Source organism: Manis pentadactyla, chromosome 11 (assembly GCF_030020395.1).
Source record: "Manis pentadactyla isolate mManPen7 chromosome 11, mManPen7.hap1, whole genome shotgun sequence".
In the NCBI taxonomy this organism is placed as follows: Eukaryota; Metazoa; Chordata; class Mammalia; order Pholidota; family Manidae; genus Manis; species Manis pentadactyla.
This window is the reverse complement of record NC_080029.1, coordinates 29400021-29421172: the sequence shown is the minus strand read 5'-3', so window position 1 is coordinate 29421172 and position 21152 is coordinate 29400021. Positions and strand designations below refer to the sequence as shown.

Below are 21152 nucleotides of genomic sequence, written 5' to 3'. Positions count from 1 at the left end.
GCTGGCCCCTGGATTGATCCACATTTTCCTTCTAGATAAATAACTACACACTGAAGCTAAGAAAATATCACTCCCCAATCCAAAACCTGAATTAAGCTCTGCCTGCAAGGGACCAAGGACATTCCTGGATTTGGGTTTACGTCTCTGATAGCATCTGGTGTCTATTCCAGAACTTCTCAGTAGCACACTGCTGACATCCTGGCCCTGATACCTCCTTGTTCTGGGAGGCTGTGCTGTGCATGACAGGGTATTTAGCAGCGCCCCAACCTCAACCTACTAGATGCCCCCATCTCACAGTTGTGAAGACCAAAAAAACGTCTCCTGACATGGCCAAATGTCCCCTGGGATGGGGCAAAATCTACCCACTGTGAATCCCCGACATTCTCCTGTTTTGCCTAACACAAATGCTTCAGCAGGTGCAGTATCTGGAGCTTTTACATATAGGCACCAGTTGTTCTGAGTGGCAGTCTCAGATGACTCTGCAGGCTATCACAGGGTGGTGCTTCCGGAATACCAGCCTCCAAAATTACCTACAGGCCCCACTGTTGTTGCTTTCACCCGAGAAGAGTGCCCATGCGTGAAGCAGCTGGGATGACCTCGGCTCCATCCATGCCACAGGCTGTGGGCACCTCTGAGCATCTTCCTCTGTGAAAGGGGTGGGGAATGGCTGGCCTGGTTAACTGTGGGGTCGGTGCCTGGCCTTCAAAGGGCACCTGAGAGTTTGCAATCCTGGGAGAACCTGTGTGGGGGAGCATCTCTTCTTGGGTCTAGTAGTTCAGCCGGGCGGTTTTGAGCATGGTAATGCGGGTAGGGGTGGGGGGCCAAGAATGGAGATTCCCAAATCCCAGCTCTTGAGACTGGGACCTAGTGGTTCCAGGTGGATCTGCAGAGCCTGCATTTTAAATAACCTGCAAGTGAACTGAGCAGGTCTCAGGATTTGGGGAAGCCATTGTCCAGCACCCGGCCTGACCTGAGAGCTCACATCAGAAGGGACACCCAGCTTTGTTCTCCCTTTGGTAGGAGGGGAAAGAGCCTGAACTAGGCAGCCTGAGGGAAGCGGACACTGACACCCGGCGGGTGTGATGAGGCAGGGAGGAGGAGGGGAGCCTAGTAGGGCCTATTGTTTGTTTGTGTACATGCTGTCAGGGAGGGGCCCACCTGGTCCCCTCTAATTATGCTGGAGAGGCTGCTCATATAGAAGAGATTATTCCAACCAGCACTCCTCACCCCCCCCAGCAGACTGGATTTTATTCCCAGCAGCAATAACTGGCAACTTCTCAATATGACACAAGGGTTTTTCATTAGCCACCAGGAAACTCCCAGATAGAGAAGCCGAGGGAGAGGAGCGGGTGTTAGCGGGAGATAAAGCAGCCTGGAGCCTTGGTCTGTCAGCAGCTCTGCAGGGGAGGGGACAGGGAGGTGGCACTGGCAGCCGGCCCTGGGTGCAACTGCTCTGCTCACCAGAGGTGACAGCTGAGCTCCCAGGTGGGTGCACCCAGCCCCGTGCCAGATCCGGTTTCCCTGGATGATGACGGTAATTCCCGGGTGATGGTGGTAATTAGCCAGAAGCCATCAGCAAAGGATCTCAGCCCCTGAGAGCAGGTCCACATCACTTTCCACGTAGTTCCCTGAGCACTGATGGGAAGACGCAAGAGGGCTGACAATCGTGGAAGTTCAGCTCTGAAAAGGCAAGAGTGAGATTTGGGTCAAAGGATGCAGCCAGACCCAGCTGGGATGAGTAAGGAAACCTTGTGAACTCAGTGGGCAGGACAGGACACTTCAGGGGAGGGGTGTGGAGCCAGCCAGCAGTCAGGGTTTGGACCCTGCCTCTGCCATTTTCTAACTGTGAGCTGGGGGAAGTTGCCTCATGTCTCTGTGCCTCTGTTCCACCTCTTTAAAAGGGAGAGAGTGGGAGAACTCGGTAGAATCAGTTACAAGTAAACAAGTTCATCCACCGCATGGGCTTGGTTCAGTCCTTGGCACTTACTACACGCAGAGTGACTGGAAACAAGTATTGCCAGGGTGTTGCTGCCTGGTGCTTGGGAAAGGAACAGCATTCAAGTGCAAGGAACAAAAAGAACTGGTTGTTGGGTGTTCAGGGGAACAAAGGCCAAGCCAAGGAGTGATGTCCAACGCCCAAGTTCCTTAGCCTTGATCCTGCCATCCTGCAGAGGGTAGCCTGGGGGTAATGCAATTCTTCCCGCCCTCTCTGCTCAGTCTGCCGCACAGAGAGCCCTGCAGGCTGCCTAAGGCTGGCGCTGCAGTCCGCAGCCTGTGTGTCTCCCCTTGGCTGCCTCCTAGGGCACCAAGGTCTCATGCCTTTGAGGAAAGAGGGGCTGTATGTGCAGAGGTTGGCTCTTCTGCACACATTTTCTCAGGTCATCCTGGTTTCAACCATTCTGTCCCATTGTCCCCATGAGCAGTTAAATGTCCCTGAAATGCCAACATCATGGCAACCAAATTACATTTCCTAGGCTGCCTTTTGCACCTGAAAGCAGTACACAAGCTTGTCTGAGATGTTGCCCAATTTTTGCTTCAGAAAATGTGGTCCCTGCACACATAAATGAATTTTCCAGATAAATAACACTTAACACACCTTAAGCTTTTTATTTTAACTATTTTAAATGAGAATCTTTCTTAAATATGGTTCATGCACCTGCCTTCTTAGAGAAAGGACACTACATTCCAGCTGATACTTCTGGGTGACTTTCATACAGTATACATATATATATATATATTTTGCTTTAAACCTCTGTCAGTGATCAGGGTCTTCTGAAAGCGCCACAAACTGCTTTCCTTTACCTAAATGGCCCCAGACCCTTATGCTCTTTGAGTCCCTGTTTCTGCTTTTCAGTTGTTGGCTTGTTTTTTTGTTTGTTTGTTTCCTGGTCAACATACTTGTCTCCAGCAGCCCCTTCTCCCCTCTAACCAACTCCCAGTTCCCATCTGTAGCAGACCAGGTCTGTCGGTTAGGTGTTGCTGAGCAGCTTAGTGGCTTCAAACATCGGGCATTTACTGCTGCTCACATGGCCCTGTGCGCACTGGCCCTGGTGGGCTCACCTCACATCTGTGTGCAGCTGTGGGCTGTGATCTCAGCTAGCTCTCTCACATTTGGCTTCAGCTGGTTTAGGATGACCTCCACTGGGACGTTGGGTCTCTGTCACATGGCCTCTCAACCTCCAGCGGGCTAGTTTGACTGTTCACATGGGGAAAGCGGGATTCTAAGAGAGGGAACAGAAACCTGCAGAGCCTCTTGAGGTTTGCAACTAGCATTCTGTCATCACTTCTGCTGCATTTTATTGGCTAAAGCATGTCCCAAGCCCAGACCAGATTCCAGGGCTGGAAAATGGACTTCATTTTTTGGAAATTAATCATGCCACACCAGGATATCAAATAACCGAGTTCCTTAGGCTTGATCCTAAAGCAAGAGTAAAGAGTCTTCTCCGAGAGGTGTGCTCTCCCAATAACAGACAACGAACCCTGAGGCAGAGGGTTTATTTCATTGTAGACTCTACTCAGAGGACCCTTTGCCCCTTATCGCACCTATGTTCCCTCAATAACTGAAGTTGCCAAATCAATGAGGTCCTAACTCTTGTGAGAATCCCCAAGGGAGCCTCTTCTTTATTCGCCCAAGCCTTACAGTACTTGACAAACCAACTCTCAGAATGCAAAACTCCACACATGTTACATCCACTGTCTGGGAAGTCCCTGTGTTGTACTGGTTTCCCTGGAGACTTCTCCCAACCCATAGGCACTGAGCTGTGCCCAGTAGCTGCACGAATCGCAGCACGCTGCCCTGCCATGAGAGAGTGAGTTGTATCATTTTGTATCTGCTCGTGTACATGGCTTGTCCTTAGCCTATCCCGGGGAGCTATTGTGCATCGCTGCTAACTGCTGCACTGATCTGTTACCATCACCTTTCTTGCCCATCTCCAGATCACTCCTGCTTCTCCCTGAAATTGGATGTTGGTTCCTCTTCTGCCTCCTGACCCTCCATGATCATGAAATGTAATTAATGAAGTAAGACTATCAAGAACTCAGTACCCTAAAGGTCTATTAAAAACCTGCTAGAGTGTTGGAAGTCCATGAACTTGATGTCTAATGATAGAACATTAGATCATTTCCTTTACTAGGAGTGGAAAAAAGGGGGTCAAAAAGGTCATTACAACTTTACTTTTATATGATTCTGGTCACCGTGGGGTTCTTGCTTCTCCTTTCTCCCTGCCCACCTTAGGTGACAGAAAAGAAAAGCTCAAGGTGATGTTATTACCAGGGTGATTGTATCCAGATGAAGATCTAGAAGGGCTGAGATACCTGGCCTGGCATATGCTCTTGCTTCTGAGAGGCTACATTCACCTGCACGTCCATTCCCTCATCCTGAGTTTCTTTATCAAAGAGATTTTTTCTTGGTGACCTGCAATTACAGAGTTCTTTCTTTATATACCTCCTCTTTCCCACCTTCTCCAATGTGAAAAAAAATAGGTTAATTCATCAGTAGATTAATGGGAACCAAACTTTCTTTTTCCCCCTCTGCAGTACTGCTCTGCTTCTCATTCCCCTTTCTGATCAGATCCTCATCCTATCCTGTTTCCCTTTAGTACATCACAGCTTAGAAACTGCACATACCATAGGGGCGCAGACATACTCTCCTATTCATCCCTTTTCACATTCAGATTTCCTTCCTTTATGGAGCCCCTGATTTCCTAGTGAGTGTTTTAGCACATTGTATTGTATTTCTAAAGTAGGGATGATGGTCACCATCCCATAATGCCTTAAACCCATGCCTTATTCTCCCGTAGCTAAGAGCCATCCCTCTCCATCCATTTTCGCTGAACCCAGCCACATCTCTTCTCCCATTTGCTCCGGGGATCCAATCCCATATGTGTCCTCTACTCTGCAGATTACTTCCCAGGCAGCCCTCAACCCAGGGTGGACAGCATCTCTTCTTCCTCCAACTCACCTATCATAATTCTTTTGGCTACTTTCTATACAATTTATGGCAAAATCATGGGGTTTTTGGTAATGGGAGAAAGGGTGAAATCTAAAATTTTTTTTCTCAGGTTTTTCTCAAGTGGTTGGAGTAAAGGTTTTCTAAATTCTCTTTTCTTCCTCTCGAGGCTGATCAAAAGTAGAACCTAATTAACAATCTAATTTGGGAAGGTTCTGTATTAATAACCCCCATTATATATATAATTAACTCCCCTTTATATTATATGACATATAATTACATATATATACATATTATATTATATATGTGTGTGTATAGGTAATAACCTATAACAGGTTAATGTAGTTAGAGGCTGTAATTTTGCTATTAGCTCAGGGCTAGCATCATCCTGGGATCTAGAGAGTTGATCACTATTTCATGACACTAGAAGGTATCGAGTAATGTTGACTGAATGACTGACCACAGGCTTTAACCCCTAGCAGCCATATGGCAAAGGTTTGCCCCTTACTATAAGGGGATGGACAGAAGAATGTAGACAAACCGTCCAGCTCCATACCTCCATGCAAGAACCCGTTCAAAATACCCAGTGATGGTGGGCAGCACATTTACTAATGGTTGGTACATCAGTATCATCTACTGATGGGAGAATCTGTCATTTGAATACAACAAAACTGTATACTAATCAGAGGGAGGCAGGGATAGAGAACAGTATGTTAAAACTGCTTGATGAGAAACAGTTTCTGATGGACCTCCTCTGGGTTTCCCATATGTATTTTATTGTTCCCATCTCCTCCTGTATTAGCCAGCTCAGGTTGCCATAACCGAATACCACAAACTGATGTAAGCAACAGACATTTATTTTCTCATGGTTCTGGAAGCTACAAGCCCATGATCCAGGTGCCAGCAGGGCTAGTTTCTGGGGAGACTTCTCTTGCAGATGGCCACCTTCCTGGCCTCTGTTGGAGGTGTGTCCTCACCTGGCTTGCCCTGCACTCACGGAGGGGAGTTTCTATGTCTCTTCCTGTTCTTAGAAGAGCAGTTCTGTCCATTAGGTCTCTACCCCTATCACCTCAACCTTAATTGCCTCCTTAAAGGTCCTATTTCCAAAATGAGTCAATTGGGAGTTAGAACTTCAGCATATGAGATCGGGGGGCACACGTTCTAACTGTAGCACCTGCCAGTTATGCTTTTGTGCCACTCGCCCCCAACTACCAGTGGACCATTGTTGCTCATGTGCTAATATGTGCCAGCTGCCTACAGCACTTTCCGTGCCTCTCTTTTGTTCTCCACTCAAGGCTTTCTATAGTCTTTGGTATTGAACTTGGACCCAAATCATACTTTGCATCAACCTCCTTGCCGGCCTGGCCCTGCCATTGTCTTTGTGCATCCCGAGCAGACTGCTGTAGTCTGTGTACTGTTCCAGGGGAAAGAAAACCTCTCTGGCTAGTGCTGCAAAGGACTGCCTTGATAAACTTACCTACACATTCCCGTCACCTTTGTTGTTTTTTCAATTGTATTGGTTTGGTTTCAGGCACTAGAACTCCAAACTTGAACCCAGTTCAGCTGAAAGGAGCATATACCGGCTCACAGAATACAAGGAGGGGCTGTGGAGTTAACTCTGGGAAGGGCAGCGATGCCACTAAGCTCAAGAAGAGCTGGAGCCAGGCCTCAAACGCATCCAAGTCTCCTTCTCCATCTCTGGTCCTGCCGCATCCTCTTTCAGCACAGACCTGTGTTAGGAAGCATGGCTGCCTCCGGCCCTTGAACTTTGTAGCTTTATACTTTCTACTGCTGAAGCCAAAGAGGATATTAACCCGTCTTGGGTCAGGTGTCCATTCCCAGACAAATCAATATGGCCAGGAGCAGGGCCTGTTTAAGTACTTGGCAGCTCCTAAAATAGCCCTGGGTATATATTGGAGAGCAATTCCCAGGAGGTGGGTAGAACCAGGCAGAAACCCAGAGACGTCCTCGTGCTAGTGCACCCATTTCGGGGGATTTCTCACCATCCAGGATCCCTGTCTGCTTCACTCAGACCCCAAGAGACACGGCACCTGGGTCAACACAACCAATAATGGGCACTGTCTTCCTAGATGGTGCATCTGTCACCCTTTGTGTCTCCTTTCACACCTAGGAAGTGGCATTAGATAGCCTCGAAGCAGACCCAAAGGCCTTCACTCTCTCTGCACTAAGCTCAGACCTGATCCCATGTAGCCAGCACCTTGTCCTTTTGCTCTTTATTCCACCTCGGAAGCTCTAACTCCCAAGCTTCAGGCACCCCCAGCCCAGAAGAGAAAGACAGGGAGCGAGGAAAAGGCAAGCAGCCTTTGCTTTCACTCCACCCCTGGTGCAATCTTTTTCCAATTTGATGATGCTGAGAAGCACAAGGGAAGAGGAGGCCATCCTCCACCTCTTCCTGGTGTGGGGTATTCTTCCCCTCCTCTCAGCCCTCTGCCATACCTTGTGGGGTGAACCCTCTCTGCCACTCTTTCTGGGAAGGACCAACACCCACAAGAAGCTAGGAGAACAGTTAAGGCAACAGACTGCTAAGAGCCCAAGTCACCCAGAGGAACTTCCAGGACGGGGCACGTTGCTGTCTGTTGTCTTTTCCAGGCAGTGATGATGGAGAACAGCACACACGAGGGAGCACAGGGTCGTGAGCAGAGTTTACTTGCATAGGTTGTAACAATGGCTGTGACATAAAACATTCTAGTGCCATTCATAAGGAGTCCATGCAGGCCTTCCGCCCACCTTTTATCTACTGCCACACTCTCCTCCCCGTGATGTTATTCTCTGCCTTCTGCACAAATTCCTCTTCAGTTACACCTGTGAAAGACAGGATGGTGGTCCCTCAAAGTTCTCTGTGTCCTAATCCCCAGCACCTGTGAATACAGATGGTTACATGATACATGGAGATTAAGGCTGCAGGTAGAATTAAGGTTACTGATCAGTTGACCTTAACATTGGGCGTTTAGCCTGGGTCATCTGAGTAAGCCCAGTGTAACCAGGAGAGTCTATACATGTAGAAGAGGGTGGTGGAAGAGACAGCGTCAGAGTGAGGTGAGGTGAGAACTGCTCAGCCAGGCGCTCCTGGGCCTGGAGCTGGGAGGGGGCCATGAGCGAAGCAATGCGGGCAGCCTCCAGAGGGTGGAAAAGGCAAGGATATGGATTCTCCCCAGAGCCTCCAGAAGGAACGCCTCAATTTTAGCCCAATGGGACCCATTTCAGACCTCTGACCCTAAGAACTGGAAGATGATACATTTGTGTTGCCTTAAGCCACAAAGTATGTGGCCGTTTGCACAGTAGGCTTTAGAAACTAACACACCATCCAACCCCTTTCTCTTAGAATCTCAAGAAAGATCAAACTGTACATTCTCTTCCTCTTTAAAATACCTGCATTTCAAAGACTTTTGCTGATCCTGCCATAGCCCCGAGACATGTTTGTCTAATTTGGATGGTTCAGTACGTCCTACGTCTACCAATGAAATAACAACATTCAAAATACACAGTCCCATACAATTCCTGTCTCCTTTCCAAAGCCTCTAACCAACTGTATGTAACCAGACCTCAACAAAACCTTTCCTCTTCCAGTGCAATGATTGCCCTGCTGACCAGTACTGCCCATTACTGGCACTGGTGACTGGGTGGTGATCCCACTGACCTGTGCTCTGGTGCTTGGCGCAGACTGTCAGACACTTCTGCAGGAAGTTCTCAGCCCTCAACCACTTCTCTTGAACTAACATCACCATTAAATCTCACCACCTTTCCTCCACCCACCCCTGAAGATATCCCCAAATTTCTCCAGAAAAGATGTGGCTGTGAGCCTGTGTTTCATGACAGCTTGAGTCCTCACAGCTGCTCTCTGGCCTTTTGAGAGTCTGCTGCCCTAGGCGGCTCGCGGGCAGCTTCATCGCCTTTCCTGCAGTAATAGGCAGCTGACTGGATTCTCAGCCTCTCCTGAGTCTCCCCTGTTCTCCCCTCATCCCAGAAGCTCATTCCAGGCTCCATCTGGGGACTCGTGCATGGGCCCTGGCCTGGCTGGTTGGACTGCCTTCCCAGGTTGGAGGTCTGGCCATGTGAAAGGTCTAATAAAACAGGCTGGAGAGGGAGCTGCTAAAACCACCAGCCTGTCTCACGGAAATCTGAGGAAGGGTAAGGAAAGGAGTGGAGGAAATTTTGTTTTTCCATTCCTATGTTTTATTTCCCAGAAACCATTTCTGGTCAAAAAACAAATTCCTTAGAGCCCGCTTGCTTGTTCATTCTCACCTAAGATGCTGCCAAGCTCTTAGTGGTGACGTCTTGCCCAGGCAAGATGTGTACCCTGTAGATTTGTAGGACAGTGTGCCTCCACCGCACAAGGTGGTGCCAGTCATACGTCTTACACTTGCTGAGGATTTGGAGTCTCTCTTGAAATGCTTTCCCAGTTTTTATCAAATGGTCCTAGCGCTCAACAAAGCTATTATGTAACATATGGTGAATCTGACAAAGATTAGCTGAAAATGGCTCACCCAAGAACTAGGACCAAGGTTTTCCAACTCGGGCCAGAGCTACCTCTACCCCACTGGGTGCCAGTCCACCCTGGGGACCGTGAGGGGGCTTGAGGTGACAGGAAATCTGTATCTATGTCCAAAACCAAAAGCATCACAAGCTCTTCCATTTTGATTTGATTTAAAAATGGCATATATCCTGAGCCCCTCAGAAAACTGAGGTATGCGATGGGGTCCTTCTCACACTTTGTCGTGCATATGAATCTCCTGGAGAATTTTATTAAAATCCAGGTCCTGACTCAGTAGGTCTGGGGTGGGGCCTGAGATTCTGCATTGTGTCTAAAAGCGATAATCAAGAACAGCTGTGAAAACTTATAATTTAGAAATACTCAGGTGAATGCTAAAAGGAGCAGAAGGGTGGAAAGTGGACACCTCTGTGAGGAGGGCTGGGAGGAAGAACAATATTGCCATTGCTTTTTTTTTTAATTAACTTTTTTATTAGTTTCACATGTACAACACAGTGGTCCAGCAGTTACCCTTATTATTAAATCCTCACCTTCTCTAGTGCAGTTACTATCTGTCAACACAGAAAGATGTTACACAATCATGACTATATTCTCCATTTGCATGGGAAATCATTTAGTACTATTTCATTGTTTTAACTGTCTACATATATTTTGATAAACATGAAGATTTCATTTTAAAACATTATATGGCCACAGAAACAACTAGGAAAACTAAGTTACTCTGTGGAAAAATGCTTATAATGTGTTAACTTCTGTTGGTCGGCCAGGACTTTCAAGTCTCTGTAATAAGGAAGTCGTCCAGCTGGGAATGCTGGGCTGGCAGCCTGGGGCAACTGTCGTGTCCTTGGTGTGCCCCAGCTTCTTGAGATCTGGGTCTACGTGAAAGGGCAACCGACAAGCAGCTTCGGAGCAATGGATCAGTAAGGCTAGCGTGAGCAGGGAGGGATGCACCAAGGTTCAGTGAAGAGTTACGTGGGAAAAAGATATAAAATGCATATAGAAACTGTGCCTACAGTCATGCACAACTGGTAGGTTCATCATGAGAAGGGAACAAGGACAAATGAAAGTAACTCAATTTGTGAGAAGTGGAAGTGAAGGTAATTCTTTTCCCTTGAACTTGGAATTATATGAAGACTGATGTAATGCTTGTGTAAAACAGAATACAAGTTTTGAGAGGAAATCAGTGGCATTCTTTGCTCTGCTTCCCTCCTGCAGCTTAATTGCTTACACGGAACAGTATGTGGAATATGATCCTTTGATCACGCCAGCTGAGCCGTCCAATCCCTGGATCAGCGACGATATCGCTTTATGGGACATAGAAATGAGGTAAAAAAAAAAAAAAGAAAGAAAAGATTTAATGTTTGAGAGTGGGAGAGATGTGGTAAAAAAGTCATGAGATTGTGACATTATGTGAGTCCCTCTTTTAATCTTACTCTTTTTATCGCTAGAAGAGATACCCCTCAAGTTACCACCCGATCGCATTCTGCTTACTCGTGGTTTCACCTCCTCCTAGCTTTGGTTTGTACCAAACTTTGTGGCTTCCTTCTGACCTCTCTGATAACAGAGATAGCCCCTCACATTTCCTTGTTCTGATTGCTGGAGGGCTGGAGGGAAAGAATCTGTTGGCCAGTTTGGTTGTGGGTTTTTTAAACTATTATACAGCAGCAGCAGTAATTATAATAGCCGGCCCTTATTCAGTACCAGCCGCCTAGCAACGGTCTTACATGGAATCCCCACGACAAATAAGCACTGTTTTCTCACCATTGAACAGATGAGGAAACTGAGGCACCGAGGAGTTAATGAACTTGCTCAAGGCCACACAGTGAGCAGGTGGCAGAATTAGAATTAGAACGAAGGCTGTGGGCTCCAGAGCTGTGGTTTTCCTCACTCTGCACCTGTGGAGGGTCTGGCAATGGTGATTCCATCCAACAGCTCCTTTCCTGTGCAGGAAGCTAGTGCGTTTACCAAATAGCTGAGGAACGGAGCCCAGAGGGACTTGGGCCACTTTCAAACTTAGAGACACACAGACACATCTGGTGTGGTGTACCTTTTGTACCTCTGCCCCTCAGCAGGAAGACATTTCTTTTTTCATTTCCTTATATCTCTCTCATTTGCTTTCACTCATGCTGTTTTTGTGGCTTCTTTTTTGAAATGGAAAAATGTATACAAGTAATAAAAGTCATAGATAGTTATTATAAAAGGTCCAAATTATTCAGACATGCATAATGAAGAAAATTCTCTCTTCCTCCAACCCAATCTCATTTTCCAGAAAGAACCTTTGTTTATAGTCTAATGCCGTGGTTCCCAAACTGCTCTAGGTCACTCTGGCCACTGCAGGGAATCATAGGGTTACCAAGGATATTCTGAATCTTTGAGGGAAACACAGTGATGTTTGACTTGTATGAGATAGTGCATAGTCTACTAACTTAAGGTGGTTCACTGTTTTCAACATTAGATCATATTAATGATATCATGTTTGCAAATCTTGGTTTTCAGGGCATTTCCTATGATAAAAAGCAAATAGTGTGCATGAAATGAAGGAGGCGGGGTCCAATCTGATTCCAAAGTTTGAAAAGATGTGCAGTGTCCAAGTGGCGCACATTGTGGTTGAAAGAAGTAAATATATTATTTCTTCTGTAAATGTATATGTATTTTATAGGTACTAAGTTTTTAGAATATAAATATGTATGAAGTCTTTTGGACCTGACTAATAAACAAAGCTGTTAGGTATTTTGGGGGGGTGTCTTGAACTCAGAAAGTTTGGGAACCTTTGATTTAGTGTCTATCTTTTTAGATTTTTATGTATATACATTGTCACATTCTTTTGCATAAATGGGTTCATTATATGTACAGTGTCCCATAATTTTTTAAAGTAACAATGAATCACAGCATTCTTTAGATGTAAACATCTATAAATCCACTTTATCCTTTTTAATAACTACATCATGTCTTCTTGCATGAGTGTAACATAATTTACTTAACCAATCCCCAGGTCATTAATATTTAAGTATATCCTTTTTTTTTTTTTTTTTGCTAGTATGAACAATGATGCAAGGAACATCCTCATACATAAGCCCAGTTATTTCTTTAGGATAGATTTCCAGAGGGCAGCATACATATTTTAATTTTAGTTCATGTGGCCAGATTTCTCTTGAGCAAAATGACAACAGTTTTTTTTAATGCCCACAATCTATTTTTTGCAAATTGATACCTGAAAATAAAAATCTCATTTAAATTTTCATTTCTTTGTTAATATACTTGCGAATCCCTTCTCACAATTATTAGATATTCATTTTTCTTTTTGACTTGACTATTCTTGTGTTCTTTGCTGATTTTTCTAGGGGTGTGTTTTCTTTGGACACTGGGTTTTAAAACGATCACATTTACTTGGATCATCTGTTTTATCTTTTTCCTGATATTTCATTTTTCCTCAATCTCATTCTTCCTCCTTGTTTCTTTTTCTCTTCCCTGATTCTTGCTTTATTAGTAAAGTTTGTAGTAGCTTTTGTTACCCTTGTTCCTCTTCTAGCCATCTACTTTTAAATGTTTTAATTAAAAATCACATTAATTCATACCAATAATAATGCAGTCTATAAAGTAAAAAGTAGATTTCCCTTTACCTCCTCCAAATCCCATTCTTCCCACAGGTGTGTTAATCTGATATATTTTAAACCAACATTTGGGACTTATATTTCTCTGTCAACATTTAAAGAAAAACAATTTGTAGATTAGTATCTTCTTTCAAATATTTCTGACATGCCCTAGGTTATCCCTTCTAATTTGATCCATGAACTCAAATTTATCTGTAACTCAGGATCTTTTATTTTAAATCGCTGCTACTCTTTTTCTGTCCTATCCTCTCTTTCCAGGAAATCCTTTGTAGGACTTCTGGGCTTCTGGGAGAAAACAGCCATATCTCTTATCTTTTCTCTGTTATAATTTCCATCTCTTCATCTTTCTATTCTATACCCAAGGATAGAATTCCTTGAATTACTTTTCAGAGTCACCAGTTTAGTTTCCAGTGGTGTCCCTTCTGTGACTCTATACTCTAATGAGTTTTTCTTTTCCAAATGAGTGTTGGGAGGGGTGGTTGACAATCATGCTTTTCATTTCCAAGAATTCTTAATATTTCTTGGACTTCTTGTTATAGTAGCCTGCTCTGTTCTTTTGATATTTATCCTCTTGAATACCCCTGACAGTGTGCTACAGACTATTTTTTAATATTTCCCCTCTATTTCTGATGCTAAGTCTGTTTCATTGGGGGTCGTTTATCAGAGAATCATTGTTTCATTACTACAATCTCTGTTCAGAGCAGATGAGTCTTTTCATATACCCAGCAATTTGGGTAACTGCTGTTTTTCATAGATGAAGGTCTTGGCTTTCGACCCTGGCCATACATTAGAACCACCTGGAATAATTTATTAAAAACAGAAACTCCCACTCCCCTCCATAGATTGATCAAGTTACAATTTCTGGCAGTAGGGCACTGATATATTTTTTTAATCTCTCCAAGTGATTCTAAAGTGCAGCCCTGATCCAGATGGACTATATCATAGCTGGTGAAGACTCCCTCAGCAGTTGTGTGGGTCAGTGGTTCTCAAAACTCCTGGTACATGTGAAACACCTGGGATGCTCATTAAAGATGCAGATGCCCCCAGGGGGTTCTGGATATCTGGATTTCTAACAAACACTCCAGGCAAGTGAGCCTTTGCACATGGACAGGAATCATCTCTAGGCTGAAGCAGGACGTTGGCACTGCCTGTGCTTCTCCAAAGGAAGGTTCCTAACCACTGCCAGCGTTTGAGTGGGTAGGAAGGTCATCCTGGGAGAAGAAACAGGACCTCACAGCTTCTCTTCATTTTCACTTGTACCTAAATAACTCGACTCTGCTTCAAGGTGGACAGAACGCTGCAGGTGTCTTAGGTTAGGCATTATGATTAGAGTAGGAGCCTGGGCATTAAGAGCAGGACCAGAGCACTAGTTGTAGCACCATCCGCTGGTGGACAAGTGCTGACAGGTTGTGATAAACCAGTGCCCAGGTGACCACCATTGTCTCAAATGATCACATGCTTCTTCGATCACTTTCAAGAAAGGAGGAGGAAATCCCAATGTCCATGACGCATGAAGTCCGTGCACTTGTCTCTCCTCCTTTCCCAAATACCAATTAAACAACCAAAAAAAGAGTCCTTTCTCCACCTACCCTTCTTCCAACTTATACTTTTGAGTGCTCACTATGTGCCAGACATAGGTCTAGGTACTACATTTTAAGTCTTATTTAGAAAGGGAATCAGGGGAAGGATGTGATATAGAACAGCTAGACAGATGGGGTGGCCACTACAGATTGAGTGGTCACAGAAGACCTTTCTGAGAAATATTCTTGGTAGAGCCATTAACCAGATAGTGGATCTAACAAAAGAATCATGGCACTGCCAGCAGAACTGTGGCTCAAAATTCATTTTCTCCACATGATTTAGGTTTAGCTTTCTCTCTCTCTGCTGGGCAACAGGTGCATAAGCAAAGAGCTCCAAGGAACCTGGCTCAGCCTGCTTGGCCATAAGCACCCGCTCCCAGCCAGCCTGACCTGCTAGAGGCAGAAACTGCCCCCGAGATGCCCTGCCCAGAAAGTTTGATAGAACTACTAATCCAAGATATTAGTCAAATGCCTTCCTTGTGGTAGTCAGTCTCCAAAATGGTGCCATCCTCCCTCTTTGTAGGCATGGACCACTTCTTACATCAAGACAGGACACCTCCCTCCCTTTTCATCTGTGCTGGGCTTGGTGCCTTATTTGACCAGTAGAGTGTGACAGAAGTCACATTCTGAGAACACATCACAAAACAGCCCTGTGGCTTCTACCTTGGTCATTTAAAACATTTGCCCCCGAGATATTCCTTCTTGGAGCCCGTTGGCCATGCTATGAGAAGCCCGAGCCACTGGAGAAGCCATGAGGTCGACAGTCTCAGCTGAACTCCTGGTTATAACAGCATCAACTGCCATGTGATGAGCCTTCTAGGCTGTACAGCCCAGTTGAGCCTTCAGGTGACCCCACCCCCAGCCGCCATTCAACCACAACTACTTGAAAGACTCTTAGTGAAGAGTCCCAGCTGAGCCCAGTCAACCTTGGGATAGTGAGACAGAACAATAAATCACTGTTTTAAGCCACTGAGTTTGGGGATGGTTTGTTTTACAGCAGTGCATACCTGGACTACTCCCCTTTGGAGTCTTTCAAGACCCTCAGATAGTTCTTGGGACATCAGAGAAAATTACAATTATTCCTTCAATAGCCTTGGCCCTAAAATGGCGTCCTTGGATATTTTCTCTTTAAGGAGCTCTCCCTTGTTTCATAGTTTTTCTAGTAACTCAAAAGCCTTTTGAAGATAGCTTTCATGTTTCCCCAGATCTTAGTTTAGACATCAAATGAAGACTATATAATGGACAGCAAGGTAGTGGGAAAAAGAGAAAAGGCTTCAGGGACAGGCAGACCTGCGTTCCAGTTCCAGCCATTTATCAACTGTGTGGCTTTGGACAATCTGACCTCTTCTGAGCTCTGGAAATTTAAAGACAAATATCTACTTCCCTGGCTTATATTGAAATTAAAAAGGACCACTGGAAAGAAAACTGCAGAAATGAATGTTTTTATAGACAGCTCCTTCCTCTGAATCTGCCTTTTTTGTTCTCAATTTGGGAGATTTCCTCCATGCTCTTTAGTTGGGAGATGAGCTGGCATGAAAGATGGACTCCCTTGGAGAGCTGCCTGTCTCTGCTCTCTGTTGGCTTGGACTCCCCAGTGGGAGACGGGAATTTGGTGAGAATAGCTGGGCACAGAAGACAAATAAGAGTTAGAAAAAAGCATGCAGCTAGCAATTAGAAAATGCTGTCAGGATAAGGACACATCACCCACATCACTATACACATTTTCTTATTGATTTCCTCTTAAGGTTGAACCCTTGCTGAGTGAAAAGCACTATGGTGAATACAAAGTCACATTAGACATGGTCTCTGCCTGCAAAGAGCTCACAAGATAACTGGAGAGACGATATAAACACTTAAAAAGCTAAATGATGATCCAACCTATGATTAAATGTCACAAGGAAGCATTTCTATATAACGGATGGAAATAAAGGGGCTGGAAGATGGAAATAATGGGGCTGGGAGTTCCATAGGCCAAGGGAAAGTTACTCTACTGATCACCTGGAGATGAATGTCCAGAGATATTTTAATTTTCAGGATTATTTTATAATCACAGAGACCGTTCAGTGGCAGCAACATGTTCAGATCTGATCTGGAACCTTAAAGGGGATAATGCTGGGAAACACCCAGGTGATACAGGAAACACACATAAAGAGAAGTTGTATCCAAGGAGCTTTTAATAGAATAGATCCCTATGGCCAAATGTACTAGAAAAATAGGAGCAGATGTAGAGTATCCAGGTGTAGAAACAGGGATTGTGAATAATGGATAGTTGAGGGAATCCAGATGTACTAGAAAGTCACCCAGAAATTCATATCCTCCCCAGAACTTCATAATGGGATTTGATTTGGAAATAGGGCTGCCTGCAGATGCAGGCAGTTAAGATGAGGTCATCCTGGAGTAGGTGGCTTCCTAATCCAATACGATGGCACCTTTGTAAAAAGAGAACTCGGAGACAAAGCCCATGGGGAGTGAAGGCCGTGTGAGGAAAGCCCCAGGGAGGATGCCTGTGTCTGCAGAGGCAGACATCTGAGTGCTGCATCTGCATCTGTAAGCCACGCAATGCTGAGTGCTGCTGGCAATGCCAGGAGCTGAGGGACAGGCACACAGCAGATGCACCCCAAGAGCCTGCCGAGGGAGCATGGCCCTGCCAGCACCTTGATGTCGGACTCATGGTCCACAGAACTGTGAGATAATAAATACCTTCCATTTCAGCCACCCGGTTTATTCTTTCCTTGTTACGACCACCCTAGGAAACTGCTGCACCAGGGTGTCCAGTTCCCCAGACCTCCTTCTTTCCGCTGCAGGCTGACTTTGCAGCCTTTTGGATGTCCCTGCCTTTGGCTAGGACTCTGTTTCTGCATCTAATGTGGCATCCCAAGCTTTGTGGCCCACCCCAAAAAGGCCCTCCTCCCACCCTGACACTGCTGAGGACCCTAGCACGATGTCTGTGGGCTCACCACTTGAATGCCAGAAAGTGGTGACACTGGCGGTGGTTAGGCATCCATGCGGCAGTCTGTATCAAAGACCGAGCAACTTCCCACACCTGGCTGGCTGGGCACAGCCTTTGACTGGGGTGCAGCTCACCACCCCTGCAGAGGCCTGCAACCTGGCCTGGCAGAGAGCTGATGGTTGAGCCCATTCCAGGTCACAGCATGGGACCTGGCAGAAAGAGACAATATCCCACAGCTCCGTAGGGCTTATATTTGCTGCTGGCCCCAACCCCAGGAGGATTTCTCCATAAACAGTACTTTTTTGTTTCCTGGAAAGCTATTGAGTTTGATTTTTGTTCTGTGGCTTAAGTTTGAGAGAACCCAGGGTCTTCCCTCTTGTCCCGTTGTAAAAGGCCCGGCCCAGAACTTTGAAAGAGATCAGTTCCCCATGTCTGAGCTCGTGGGCTTTGTCTTCCACCATGGCCCTCTTGGGCTAAGCCTGGAGATGCACAGTTGTGTACAAGAACCTCCCAAGCCCCAAGCACAGAGTCTCAGAATTGAAAGCTCCTGCTGCCGCTGATTATGTCTAGCAGTGCAGAAATAGAAGGGTTGTGTTTGAATTGCAGTGCAGAAATAGAAGGGTTGTGTTTGAATCACTTGAGTCCACATCTACGCTTTCCACTAGCCCCATGTGGCCACTTAAATTTAAACTTTAGTTACTTTAAACTAAATCAATTAAAAATCCAGCTTCTCAGTCACACTAGCCACATTTCAAGTGCTCGGTAGCCATATGTGGTCAGTGGCTGCTGTATTGGGGGGCACAATATAGAATACTTCCATCATCACAGGAAGTTCTGCTGGGCAGCACTGGTCTAGAGCTCTTTGTTCTTCCAAACTTTTCAATACATGTGCCCTCTCCCCCTTAAGTAAGTGTAATTCTCTAAAATAAACATTGAGAACACATCAGCTCCATAAAGAGAGGAAACATGGTTGTATTCACTTAATGTCTTTTAGAAATAATAAAAAGGCGGGGGACCGGGAGACGCATTGTTAAGCCAGTGCATCTCAGAGTTTAGTGTGCACTTGAATCATCCAGGGATCTTGTTGCACAGTGTGCTCTGATTCCACACATCTGCAGTGGGGCCTGAGATGCACCACTGGGCCATAGACGGCTCCCTGAGTGCGAGATGACAGCATGTGGCTTGTGAACTAGGACCCTATTGCTGCCCAAAGGGCCAAAGGAATCAATACAGCAAGTGACCTGTAAGTGGAAGGACAGAAGCTGAAGGAAATACTTCTATCTTCCAACACCAAGAGAATAAGGCCCACCCCCACTGTGGTCTGAGGAGGGCCACAAGACTGGGGAGTAGAGCTCAGAACTGCCCTCTGCAGCCATGCAGCCTGCACCTGCGTCTTGAGTCCCTCGCTTCCTAGTGTGTCCTTGGGCAGAGTATCAGCAGGCCTCAGTTTCCCTATCTGTGAAATGGGAACATGCCAGTGCATTTTTCACAAAGTAGTTGTGAGGACTCGGAGTTAACGGATGTAAAATGCCTGGAACATTGGCTAGGAATTGGACATGCTCTGCAGGTGGTTGTTAAATCAGGAAATGAATGCGACATTGTGCTTCTAAACAGGAGCGATTAATCCTGGATGGGATGATGCATTTCGGACCACTTGTACCTCACTTGGGTCTAACCAGGATACTGTTTCTCCCCTGTGGATTGAGGAAGGGGTGAAAGATAGGGGCAATGTCTTTGATGACAGGTTGAATCCACAAGGCATCCTCAGTTTTATTTTATTTTTTTAAGTGAAGGAAAGGAGTCAATAGTTGGGCCTCTAACTGAAGGAATGATCGAGGAAGCCAAATAAATGGAGTTGTTATGTTTCCTTTGGACAGCAGCCACTTGGCAGGCATCCTGGTGACCCTCGCCTAAATGTTGCCCCTTTCAACTGCTCTCTTTCAAGAGACTTTTTGCTATTGGCTGGTAGAGTTGTGCAGAGGTCTGCATTTGGAGTTCGTGCAGGTTGTACAGAATTCTCACTTGAATTGGAGGCATTTCCCTTCAGCATGTGGCAGCAAAGTAGATCTGGGTTGCTGGAGAGACTGTGACACAGGGTTTTGCCTGGTATTGATTGTTTGTCAAACCTTTGTTCCCCCCAAAAGCAAAGAGCCCAGCCAGCAGCGGGTAAAGAGATGGGGCTTCTCTTTCGACGAAATATTGAAGGACCAAGTGGGGCGGGACCAGTTCCTAAGATTCCTGGAGTCCGAATTCAGTTCAGAAAACCTCAGGTAAATCTCTCAAAAGTTTGCAGTGTATGAGGAATTTGCATAATCAGTCTCTCTCTCCTGCCTCCCTTTCTTGATAAAATGTTATGGTTCAAACTCAAATTGCAGCTTATCTGGCTACGGTTGAAGTGGGGAAGAACAAACTTTATATGTAGCATATATGTATGGTTATTTGCTATCACCATATCAGAACCTGCCAAAACCAGCATTTTTTGTCTTTAAATCCAAATGGCACTTGTTCAAGTGATTGGGAGTGTCTCTAATAATAAGTCACTGGTCAAATGGATTGGATGACACCACCCATTCACTAAAACCATGGGATTGTGGAGTTTCAGAGCAGAAAAGCAGCTCAGAGACCCTCTCCTTCAAAATTTCCCATCCTGGGGTCCTGAACACTTGGCAGACTAACCAGAAGAAAAAGAGCTGAGTGGGCTCATTGCAGAATTTCAAAAAGCCAAAGTGAAGGTCATTTGATAACTAGAGACATAACTGTAAATGCTAACTAAAACCTGCTCTTCCTTTTGGTGGGGGGTGGGGAGGAGAGGATTCTATCAATTCCATGTCCAAGTTGATACTCTGGTCCCCTACTGCCAAGGGGGGACATCTGGTTCTTTCTATTGGTCTGTAACTCATCAAGGTGAGAGAAAATGTATTAATGTATTAATAATTACTGTTCAGGAGAAGAAAACAATAAAACTTTCAAAACATGAGGTCCACTGAGAGAAAGGAAAGGGAAGATATGAAAAGGGAAAATGTCTATGGTCATGAAATATTTAAGAACTTGTGGTTTATTCAGGCTTTCATTGTAACAGATGTAGAATCAGAGGCCTATGGAAAAAGTTACTAATCTAAGACCCCTGAGTGACCTTAGCAAACTGGTGACTTCTCAGTGGGTCAGATGGAAATCTCAGTTGTCTTTTATATACTAAGTTATAACGTTTATATATATATATGAAACTTACAACTCGGCACAAGGTTCCCTTTTATATACTAATTATTATCTTCCAATGGCATTTTTTTCAGAAACAGAAGTTTTATTAATTTTTTTAATGTTTTTTAACTTTAAAAAGTCAGAGCATATACTGTGGGCAAAGGACTGACCTCCACTGTTAATGTGCAAAGTCCATTTTATTTATTTGGAGTTAGAGACCATGTAAGTCCATATATCAATCAAGGGATATTTATTATACACCTATGTTGCATCAAGCCCCACAAGACTCTGCTGAGGGATGCAAGAAAGTCAAGATGCATGATCTTTCCCTCCAATGACCCTGTAGGTCCTTGAG

At 45.2% G+C, this 21152-nt stretch overlaps 1 protein-coding gene across 5 annotated transcripts in view; it reads left to right on the top strand.

Moving 5' to 3' along the window:
- RGS6 (regulator of G protein signaling 6) overlaps positions 1-21152 on the top strand; it is a 537833-nt gene that overhangs the window by 468608 nt on the left and 48073 nt on the right. For all 5 annotated transcript variants that reach the window (XR_005030466.2, XM_036913306.2, XM_036913305.2 and 2 more), the window contains exons 13-14: positions 10674-10784; positions 19744-19869. Coding sequence is in view for 4 of the 5 variants with exons in the window: in XM_036913306.2 (XP_036769201.2) it covers positions 10674-10784; positions 19744-19869 (237 nt within the window). In the remaining variant the exon portion in view is untranslated. The remainder of the gene's footprint in view (positions 1-10673; positions 10785-19743; positions 19870-21152) is intronic.